The sequence below is a fragment of the Podarcis gaigeae genome (assembly GCF_964106915.1).
Source record: "Podarcis gaigeae genome assembly, chromosome: 1".
Classification (NCBI taxonomy): domain Eukaryota; kingdom Metazoa; phylum Chordata; class Lepidosauria; order Squamata; family Lacertidae; genus Podarcis; species Podarcis gaigeae.
In genome coordinates, this window is record NC_139678.1 from 92,581,667 (window position 1) to 92,593,072 (window position 11,406).

The following is an 11,406-nucleotide window of genomic DNA, read 5'->3' on the forward strand; positions in this document are numbered from 1 at the left end:
AGAACTCTTTAAAGATTTTCAATTATTTTGTAAGCTGAATTTCTCTGATTAACTTTTACTTTTTGTCATCCAGACTGGTTTTTTTATTATTTTATTTTTTGTACACAGCTAATGACTATGCACAAGTGTCTTACTTCATTTATGGATGTTGGTATTGATAATTAGAAGGCATGAGGAGTGATCTCTATCCCTACATAGTGACTGGTAATTCAACATATAGAAGTCTGGAACAAGTTGTTTCAGGAGCAATGCATTATGTGACCACAGCTGATTTAGTTTGCTTTACCACACTACTCCAGAATAAGTGATTTAGGACTCTTAACAAACCTGTTCCTCTCTATAAAGCACTTGACATTTTCCATTAAAAGGATAATTAACTTGAAATTGGTGACAAGTGCAACAATTGAATGCACATTAGAGTTAGTATATCTATCATCACTACTGGTTATTCAGGAGGTGTAAGACAGAAGTTAGTAAGCAAGATGAATGAAAAAGGGATTAGTAATTTTGAAAGATTTGTTAAAATTTGTTTTTGGCTGGCTATCTTCTTTTATTGGGTAAGTTACTTTTAGTGGCATATTTAGGTTTTGTGTGTTGAAATGTAGTGATTTGAGTAGAAGCTGTATAATCTATTACATAGCTTTTTTGTTGTTGAGTGAAACATTCTTTGTGCTTACAAATTGAATTGTGTTTGTGTGCAATCAGCTTCTTGTTTTGTTTTAGTTGTTCTACTGCTGTGCTTTCCAATAATTGTATAGATTTGTAACTGTTATAGGTTAGAAGTCTTAATATGTCACTGTAAGGTTTCTGTGTAAAAAGTACTCTAGATAATTCTCTAGCAACCTTTCAAGTTGTACAGTGTTAATGAACATAGCCTCTTTTAACAAGTTAAAATGGTTCTACTGTATTAAAATCTGCTTGGTCATCCAGTGTTGTTTAACAAAAATTATATGCTCCCAGTTTTTGAGAAAATAAGGCTGTAATCCTAACCCCAATGAGTAAAAACCATTGCGTTCAATAGGACTGGGTTCTTATTAGGCATCATTATTATTCTTTTCATTATTATTATATTTATTGCATTTATATCCCACCATTTTCCAAGGAGTTCAAAGTAGCATACGTGGCTCTTCCCCAACTCATTTAATCCTCATAACAACCCTCTGAGGTAGGTTAGTCTGAGAGGCGGTAACTAGACCAAGATCACCCAGCGAGCTTCATGGCAAACTGGAGATTTGAACCCTGGTCTCCAAGGTCCTAGTCCAACACTTTAACCACACTGGCTCCCCTTGTATTGAGACATAATGAGAAAGTCAGACTTTCCTATTGGCCTCCTTCCTAAAAAGAAGTGCTTATGCAACACAAAACTTAAGAAAAAGGATGAATACAAAACTGGTTGTATTTATATTGAGATAAAGAGGTGGTATGGGTGAAACGGAAAGGCAGTACAAGTCCAGGCCCTCCATGATGCAACTTAGAACTGGTAAAAAAACAAAGCCTGAAAGAGTACTGTACTGATATAAATTAGCTTTTATATTCTACATAGGAACAGCCAGCCCATGCAGGATGATACACCAAGGCTTGATCATTTGCAATCAGATTTACAATGGGGAAATTAAAGCAGTCCTTAATGCAGAGACTAGGGGGCAATTTAACAAGTCACACAATGCTTGTTTGTCATTTTTTAAATTATTATTATAAACTGTGTGACTAATATGCATGTTTCCTCAAGAGTAAGCTTTCACAGCTTCTTTTATTGACTCTTAACATTCTAGGTCTCTGGAGTTGTGTTAATGTGCATTGGAGTATCTGTTCAGGTGAAGCTCCGTGATATCTATGTAGTGATAAATGATGCTGCTTCAGAAGTCCCTGTGATCATAACAGTTATTGGCACACTTGTTGTCCTTTCGTCAGCCTTTGGGAAAGTTGCTCTACTAAGACACAGTCCTACCTTGATCAAATTGGTAAGTAATGACACCCAGATTTCTAAGTCAGATCCAAAGCATGAGTAGGCCTTTAAATTTAGCTGAAGGCACAGAGGAGGGCTGGGTCAAGAGATGCCATACTGTAACTGATTTTTTTTTTTTTAAGTTGCAGTGCTTTCTTATCTGGGTTGTGTAATTCAATGGGGAGGTGTGCTTAGGTCTCTCACCCATTCTTTTAATTCCTTGTAATACCAACAGGAAGAACTATGCTAGGCAACCGTCCTGACAACCACAAATAATAAATGTATTGTTGCCTAAGCATAAGATATAGGGAAGAAATAAACTAGTAATCTTGCACAATTGATTTCCCCACCCTCACTCAGAACAGATTAGGTTCAGAGAAAACGGTATAATGACCTATCTTTAGAGCAAGTAAAAACCTTCTGAAGACCATAGGCCATGTACACATTAGCCATTACTCTGTCTGTATTGTGTTCCTATTGCTGGCTTTTGAATCTGCGTACACACATTACCCACAATGCAGAGCTAGCCTATGGTTTATTGAGGAAAAACTGCTGTTTGATGTGATTTCCCTCAAACCAGCTTCAATCCAAAAGGCAAATTAAACCACATTCCATTCGCAGACGAGCTGAGGTGTGTAACTTTGAGACATCCATTGCAAATGCACAGATGGCAGCATGTGTGTGAATGACAACTTCACAAATGGGAATTGGAGGGGGTACCAAACAGGTATCCCTGCCACCTCTCTGGTGTACTTAGCAATGTGCAAATGCATTGTGTTTTAAGCCGCTGATGTGTACATATCTTTATATGAAGGAGTTTTTGAGTATACTTTGTGATAAGTTAAAAATCCTGCCTATGTAGGTAACTGTTCTTCATCTCAAACCCTGTTCTCTTGTTCAGCTGGGAAAACTACTCCATCTGAGTGTGTGCCTGTTGGCTTTTAATACTGAACACATGCCCCAAAATATGTTGTTTTAGAAGTGAACATATAAACAGTGGTATACACTTTAACCACAGCAGGTTAATTTACCATGTATGGACCTGAAGGCTGAACTTAGATATGATCAGCCATTTGATTTTGACTATTCCTAAGTGTGACTTCATCTCTTAATCTATATTGGTGCCAGTGATAATGGACAAAATGTTGAATTTGGCTCTGTAGGCATCATACAATCAACTTGGCATCTCAGATAAATTAAAATTAGACTAGGGGATGTGGGAGACCTGGGTAGATAAATAAGAAAAAAATGAGGGCACCAATGCAATTTTCTGCAATTATTTTTTAAAAACCACTTAGCACAATCCTGATGTTTGTTGTTGTTGTTAAGAAAATGACCTTTAAGCTGAAAGCAACTCTTCGTTTCTAGTTCATAGGCATATTGTTGGCACTGTTGGTACTTGAAATCTCAGTTGGTGCTGTCGCCTACACTTACAGACATAAGGTAAGTTTTGTGCTAAAACAAGGCACCACCTTAAATAGTTTTTGGGTGATGTTGGAAAGATGTAGAACTAGAGTCTTACCTAAAGTCAATATTCTCAAAGAGAAGTGGGCAATTGCAGTAAGTGGGATGGGCACATATTTTATTATTTCGAACCGATGCATAACACTCCTGTGCTTACCACCTTCCACAGCAAGGAGGTATTTATTTCCTTCTCAGTCCCCCTCCAATAAAACAAAAACCTTTTTAAATAAACGTTCCCAATCCTATAGCTTGTCCTTGCAGCCTTGGCTCTGTATACCTGAAGGAGTGTCTCCACCCCCAGCTTTCAACCTAGACACTGAGGTCCACCTCTGAGGGCCTTCTGGCAGTTCCCTCACTGTGAAAAGTGAGGTTACAGGGAACCAGGCAGAGGGCCTTCTCAGTAGTGGTGCCCTCCCTGTGGAATGCCCTCCCATCAGGTGTCAAGGAGATAAGTAACTATACAACCTTTAGAAGACATCTGCAGGCAGCCCTGTATAGGGAAGTTTTTGATATTTAATGTTTTATCAAGTTTTTGTATTTGCTGGAAGCCGCCGAAAGGAGCAACCCAGTCAGATGGGTGAGGTACAAATAATAATAATAATAATAATAATAATAATAATAATAATAATAAATAATTAATTACTGCTGAATTGTCCCCTCAGTCACATAGGCTACCTGCCCCTGTGTCTTACTTTTGGGCAGCAGGTTTAGAAGACTACTCCAACCTGAATTTGCCAATATGTGATTGAATCCCACATGCAAAATAGCCTGAAAACCAGCCGTGGTCTACTAATTCATGTAACTGGAACAGGCCTTTTGGTCAAAACTGGTGTGGAATGAAGAGATCTTCCCAGTCCTGAAGCCCATGTTCTCAGTCTGAAGCACATAGAAGTAGGATTGAATCTGGTGGGGCAAGTCTTCCCTGGTTATCCTCTATACGTGTTGGTCTCTACCTACAGGAGGCCTTCAGGTTATTCCTCTAATTTGAGAGGGTGTTCCTGATGTGGTTCTTTTATATTTGCTTTATAAATGCTTCATAACACATCATTCCATTTTTAATTAAATCTTCAGCATTGAATTGAGTTTTTCTTGGGATATTTAACTGTGTGTAAGCTTTTAACTGCCTACAATGTGCTCAATAAATATGGAATAGAAAGGCTGAGGGAGAAAGTATGAAAATAATTTGTCTTGGCTACATTTCCCGATTGGTAAGGTGGATAAACCTCAGAAAGCAAATGAGTTAAACCAGAAGTCTTGCAAGAAACATTAGTGCCAGTCATGTCTTTATAGGGTTTGCCACTAAACTGAAACACTAGAGAAAATACGGAAACACTTCTGCACAATGTTAGACTATACCACAGATGGTACCCATTTTTTCTCCAGAGCTAGTGTAAGAAGTGCTTCCTTAACCAAAATATATAAATGGATTTCCATTCCTGCTTCTGCCTTGAGTGAGACCCTATGTGTTGCAAGTTGATGTACAAAAGGGGTGTTAGCTTGGAAGCAATAAAGTAATATGCAGTCTAGTAATTATGCTTGGAACCTTGTAACTTGTTAATGATCCATCTGTTGAATGTGCCAGTGTCTCTCAGATGTTTGAATTCCCCTTTCTCTTCCTTACCTGCTACACAGAAAAGATAATATTGTGTAGTCCTAATTTAAGTGATTATTTTAGATGGATCCTTCTAGCGTACCAAATGCTGTTCTTGCCTAAACTTTCATGGCCAGAATTGTGGGAGCCAAGCTAAGTGGAGGGAAAGGGCCCACTCAGTAAGAGTCCAATTGATTGATTAAGACACAATTTCCACTTGTGTGCTTGAAGTCCTTTCATAAAAAGAAATGGTTCTCCTTAGCTCTACCCCCCCTCCATGCAAATTATTTTCTCCTGCCTTTGGAAAACCCTGTGTGTGTTAATGCAGTTGCACCAGACTTTGTTGAGCGATACCTTGAAGACATTGGAAAAATATAATGAAGAAGTGCAGATCACCAAAGGGGTGGACTCTTTACAGACAGAGGTAAGCAAACTTTCTTTTCAGTTATAAAGAGCAGAGAACTAATGGTGAAGCCCAGTATTCTGGTAACTTTTAAGAAGCTCAAGCGTGAATAACAATATATTTTTTCAGTCTTTCTATGCTGCCATCTAAAGGCTATCGGATTAGACCAGAAAACCCACTGGTCCTGGAAAGAAAAGGGAAGAATCCCTCTAAGTCAAGGAGGCACAACTTTGAAGATGGCATGATAGAATGATTGCCTTTTGAGATTTTCTGCCCCACCATTTTCTCTGGTTGAAAAAGACTTTGTAGGGCTTAAAATAAAACCCTTGCAAAACCTGTCTGGCTAGAGTTGACAATGGGAATAAAAGAAATTAGTGTTCACCCTATGGCTGTGACAAATTGTCATAGCACCTTCAGATTACCTGTTTAGCAGAATAGCATATTAGTATAAGTAGAATCTTTCTTCATACTTTTTGTTGTTGTCAAGAAGAGTTGTTAGGCTTTCATCAACAACCACACTATCTGTTCCACTGCTTACCAACCTAAATTCCTTTCCCTTCCACTCTAGTTCCAATGCTGTGGTGCAGAGAACTATACCGATTGGCTGAACACAACATTTGGATCTCTCTCTTCATCTGTCCCAATAAGCTGTTGCAGAGTACCTGTGGAAAACTGCATCACAGATCTAAGCAAAGACACAGCAGGCATTAACCAGCAGGTAAATGTCATAGTGTCAAAAACCACATCTTGCATGTCTTGTCTCTTAAGGGAAATGTGTGTTTGAAACTAATATCCTTCAAAGTGGCTAACCAGTTAGGGATGTGCTAGCAAATAAAATGGGCTGGAGCCAGGCAAAAACTAGAGTGCAAGTCTCCCTCTAAAGTCAACCAAACACAGATTAGTGCACATAATCATGTCTCCCAAGTGGCAGTGTGGTCCGTGATGTGGGCACATTTTGCAGCCAGCATTGCAGCCTCCAGTAGCCAACCAGCAGAGTTATTTAAGGTGGTCCAGAGATTGCCGATTCCCCTTGTGAGGGAAGGGTCCCCTGGAGCCTTTGAGGACCTGCTGTGAACAACTGGCTGCACATTGTGAGGATAAAGTCACCCGACTTCTGAATTATCTTGACTCTGCAGCTTCAGTTGAAGCATCCAATTCTATAGTCTGTGACATGTTGTGGAACTGATTTCAGATTATGTGGCATGATGATGTGGACATCTGTATAGGAAAGTTTTTAAAGGTTTAATGTTTTAGTAAGGTTTTTATATTCGCTCAAAGCCACCCAGAGTGGCTGGAGCAACGCAAACAGATGAGCAGGGTACAAATAATAAATTGTTGTTGTTATTTGCTTGTGGCTATATGCCCAACCATGTGTCCTCTTGACCCCCCAACCCCTTGACCCCCCAACCCCATAAGGCATAGTCGAGAGTAACATAGGGAGTGTGTTTTTTGTCTCCCTTGGAGTTCTGCTACAGAGGAGTACAGGGCGCTATTTTATTCCCAGTGCTATAACAATCTATATGGAGCTGTTGAGAGCAAAATTAGGAGATTTGGGGCAAGATGCCATCAGTATGCTGATGTCACTCATCTCTCCATAACATCTGAATTGGGAGAGGCCTTGTGAGCCCCAGACTGGTGCCTAGATGTAGTGGTGGACCAGATAAGGGAAAATAAACTCTATTTTAGCAAGATAGAGGCGCTCTGAGTGAGTGGTTGCCACCTCTGAGAAATTGGCCAATTCCCATCTCTAGGTACTCCCTCTAAAGGAGCAGACTTGCATTCTGGGGGTGATTTTGGAGTCAGCTGTGTGTTTGGAGGCCTAGGTAGGAACACATTTTTTTCAACTCTGTGTGGCAACTGCAGCTGTTCCTGGACTTGGTACAGCTTAACCACAAGTAGTCCAAGCAGATGTAAATACTGAATTGCTGCAATGAACTTGATGTGTTGCTCCCATTATGCTTGGTCTAGAAACTACTGTTAGCGCAGAATGATGAAGCACAATTGCCGACAGGAGAGAGACCTTATCAGCATATAACACCTGCACTGAGATCAGCACTGGCTGCCAGTTTGTTAGCAGGGACAAATTTAAGGTGTCACCATTACTATATAAAACCCTTAACAGCTTGGGACCAGTTTACTTAAAGGATCGCAATATATGCCCACTCTACCATTTCAGCCTATGGAACTTGCACTTTTACAAGTGCGACATAATTTCCATTCAGCAGTTGCAAGCAAATGATCCTTCAATGTGGCAGTATGTAATACTGTTCTAAATTGGCCGATTTTATATTTTGACATTTTGTCAATTTATTTTGAAGGTTTGCTTTCATTGGTCTTTTAAAATGAGTGTTTTAGATAGCTGTTTGTAAATCGCAAGCAGTGTGTATGTTTTGCTAAATGAAATGAGTAAATAGAGTGCGCATTTTACATCAATGCATCTGTGAACAGGAAAAGCTGTTGCATGTACAGAGAACACATTAAATCGCCTGTCTCTTAATGTAGCTGTCTATAATGTGTACACCCCACCACACACACCAGAGTGAGCCCAACCAAATTTGGTGTGACATCTTATTTCTCAGTGTGACCAGCACATCTTGGAATACTTAATATGCATGAAAAACATCAGGCTACGACCCTCATCCTTTAGATCTGTCCTGAGTTCTAAGTTGATGGGGAATGTTTGGAATTCCAACACTTTGGTTTGGTGTTCAGATACGACGAAGCAAAACTCCATGTACTGTTATGAAAGGGAAAAGAAACCAATCCTATTTACCTAAACAGCAGGATGTTCAGTGGTGTACCCCTGCACAAGGTTTGTCTCCTTGTGATGAGAGAGTACGCGCTAGGGACTTCCATTGTATTCCTGTAACATTAATGCAAGCATAGTGCACTGAAGCTAGCAGCACAATCACTAATCATGTAGGAGTTTCCTGAAACTCCCACTGAACTCCCAGTGATCTTACTCTGCCCAGATTCTAAATGCTGATGCTGAAGAACTTATACTCCCATCTTCCAGACAGGAAGGAGGTTGCCCATTCAGGGAAGCATGGCTCACGTAAAGGAAATATCTGCTGATAATCTCTCACCATTAGCCATTTCTGGGCTGGTTCATTTTTAAGTGACTTCTTTGCTAACGCTTTCTTCTCATGCCAGGTCTAGGTTTCTGTTGCAGTAACTTTTGGATTTCACTGAGTGTTTGAAAATCACAAACTGATTCGGGACTTTGGTCCCAGCACTCTTGGTAGCAGCCTCCAGAAGTGCTCTTAAATGAAGGACCAGGTTAGGAATGTGGCATGGCTGGGCTCTCCAGATAAAAACTTCTAAAAGACAATGATCTACATTGTTTTAGACTGCATGTATAGTTGTGTCTAAGCCCTGATCTGGTGCTTGATAAATGAGTCTTAATGTTGCAAAACATCCAGACCTTCCAAGCTGGCTTGGACATTGCATTCCACCTTGATTCTTTCTTGTGAAGAGGGGGAGGCATTAATTCATTTGTAGCTAGAGGTTCTCGTTCTTGTTGTTTAACCCTTGGAGGCTTCCCCATCTGTTTCCCATGCAAAAAAAAGCAATGACTGCTGATTTTCCCATCTATCAACCATTTTGGGGAGGAGGGTAGAGGAGATCAGCTTTTTTGCCTCTTGTGATGGTCCCCTTACCTACTGTCTTTAGGAAGATATGGGGATATGATTTAGCTAACACTGGTGGGAGTTGGGAGTCGAGGAATGGTGCCTGTGGATTTAATGATGGGCATCACTACTGTCTATCATAATTAGACAGCAGGAATAAAAAGAACTGGAACCTCTATTTGAAGACTCTCTCTCTCTCTCTCTCTCTCTCTCTCTCTCTCTCTCTCTCTCTCCCCCTTTGTGTGTGTGTGTGTTTTATTTTGAAGGTGCCCCTTGCAGCAATTAAAATATCAGGTTTTTCTCTTTCTTTCTCCAGGGGTGTGTTCTAAAACTGAATAATTGGGTTGAAGAGCACATTGCTATACTTGGAGGGGTTGGGATTTTTGCTGGAGTTGCACAGGTAAGCACAAAGTGTTAAACTGAATTGTTAGACTGGTCTATCAAGTAGCTCTAGATTTAAACACTATAGATGGGTGCTATTTGATATTGATGTTGACAAATGTGAGAGCCAGGCTTTCGAAATTTAGAAATAAGGACCAGCCAGATGCATTTGGGTTTTCTAAAAATGTTTTTTTCTAATGTAAGGTGACAATCCCTATAATTCACATTGGAAGCAATGAGCCAAGTGGTTGCCCCAGTGTATATATAAAAATACATCTAGAGCAAAATACGGTAGTTCTGATTACTGTCTGGCTATTGTGTCTTCCTTCTTTGTGTTTCACGTACCCAAATACCCAATCCTAAAATTTCTGTATGTTCTGTGCTTTCTTTCTAGCTATTTGGGATTCCATTTTGCTATCTGCTGCTGAGAACGCTAAAAGAAAATTATGAACATATTGAATAAGAAGCTGATGTGAATTCTGCAGCTGGGATTGGAAGAAAACATTTAACAGTTCTGCACTTTTGGGGGGTCCTGCTTGTTGTGTAGTGCATAAATAAAATACTTACATCACTCCAGTGTGGTAGTTCTCAAATTTTCTACCATCCCATGGCCCATTTCAAATGGTTATACAAACTGAGACCTACTGCTCAAAAAATGGCTTCGGATGGAAGCACCATTTCGGTTGCATCTCTTTCTCTCGATATCTGATCCCTCTTTGCAAATTGCTAAAAAAGTTATTCGTGAGTTCCTTCTATGGAACTTCCTGCCACAATTGAGCTTGTCTCAGGACAGAGATTGTGGCTCTGGAGATATTATGAATCCACCCCCCCCCCCCATTTAATGCAGAATTTTATGCAGAGGTGCTGCTGTTGTATAGGTCCTCACCTACTCACCCCACACGTTGCCTCTTGGTGTCTTTATGCAGCTCCTATGCTTTCTTCTCCACTCTTTAATTCTTAGCATGTGCCCTCTGGACCTACCCCAAGCTACCAGTTTCTTTCATTCTTCCTTCGTGCTCCTTTTTTTTTTACTTCAATTTCTTTCTCTTAATAAGTTTCCCTCTCTTCTCTGCTTCTTTCCTATTTTGGTGTGTGTGTGTGTGTGTGTGTAGTTCCCCATCTCCCAACCATCTTTACTTGGTATGCATACACTACTGTTGACTTCTCAGCAAAACTGCCCAATGCTTGCTTGTCCTTATGAGATATGGACTCATTATTAAAACTGTGTTTATGGAAGACAATCTTACTCAGCTACAAGTGATCGCCAAAGAAGAAGGAGGTAGCTGCTACCTTGGAGCTGGGCAGTAGAAGCTTTCTGGCTCAGCTGGAGACCAGGTGGGAAGGAAGATTTAGGGGGCTCTGTGTGTTTGTGTGTGGTCAGAAGGTTCATCAGCATCATAATCACGGGTTGCTTTCCTGTCCTCCCCCCTCCCCGCCCAATCATCCCTACCCCCCCTTCCTCCACACTTGGCCAGCTGGTCCATCCATCCAATTGTCCATTTCCCTTATTTCCTCTGCTTTTCTGTCCTACCATCTTGCCTTCTAACCTACTTCCACTTCCACATGTGACGATGCCGTGTGCTGGTGGGGTTCTGCTGGCAGTCGGGCGAGGCAGCAGGCAGGCTGTGGCCCCGAGGCCCACTGCTAATTCCCCAGGCCAGTTTGAGCAGCACTGATCATTCCCCCCCCCCGAAAGGATATATGCCCTGCTTAGAGGAAGTGGTGTGTGTGTGTGTGTGTGTGTGTACAGGAGCAGCTCTGCCATGAAGTAAAATGAGCTAGCTGCCTCTGGCTTGAACCTAGTCTGTTGCTTTTGGGGGCAATGGAAGACCCTGTCCCAACTGCCAGTCCAGCTGGCTCCTGCACATGGAAAGATGACGGGTGGAAGGGCAGAGTCTTGTCTTGACCTTATTCCCCTCAAGCAAACAAGTATCTTGAGCCAACCCTCGCTGTGAAGTGCTGGTAATACAGCTGTTCACAGACAACTTAAATA

The 11,406-nt window shown here is 40.9% G+C and overlaps 1 protein-coding gene across 1 annotated transcript; it reads left to right on the top strand.

Moving 5' to 3' along the window:
* The first annotated feature begins 126 nt into the window (after positions 1 to 126).
* On the top strand, positions 127 to 9,989 carry LOC310850546 (tetraspanin-6-like). The gene is made up of 7 exons (XM_083752068.1): positions 127 to 557; positions 1,773 to 1,961; positions 3,314 to 3,388; positions 5,329 to 5,424; positions 5,972 to 6,121; positions 9,349 to 9,432; positions 9,808 to 9,989. The coding sequence occupies exons 1-7, from the start codon at positions 408 to 410 to the stop codon at positions 9,874 to 9,876; spliced, it is 813 nt and encodes a 270-aa protein (XP_083608194.1). The 5' UTR covers positions 127 to 407; the 3' UTR covers positions 9,877 to 9,989.
* Positions 9,990 to 11,406: the final 1,417 nt, after the last annotated feature.

Coding starts and splice junctions, on each gene's coding strand:
- LOC310850546 (XM_083752068.1), top strand. CDS start 408: ATGCACATTAGAGTTAGTATATCTATCATCACTACTGGTTATTCAGGA. Junction 3,389..5,328: donor CCTACACTTACAGACATAAG/GTAAGTTTTGTG, acceptor GTGTTAATGCAG/TTGCACCAGACTTTGTTGAG. Junction 5,425..5,971: donor TGGACTCTTTACAGACAGAG/GTAAGCAAACTT, acceptor CTTCCACTCTAG/TTCCAATGCTGTGGTGCAGA.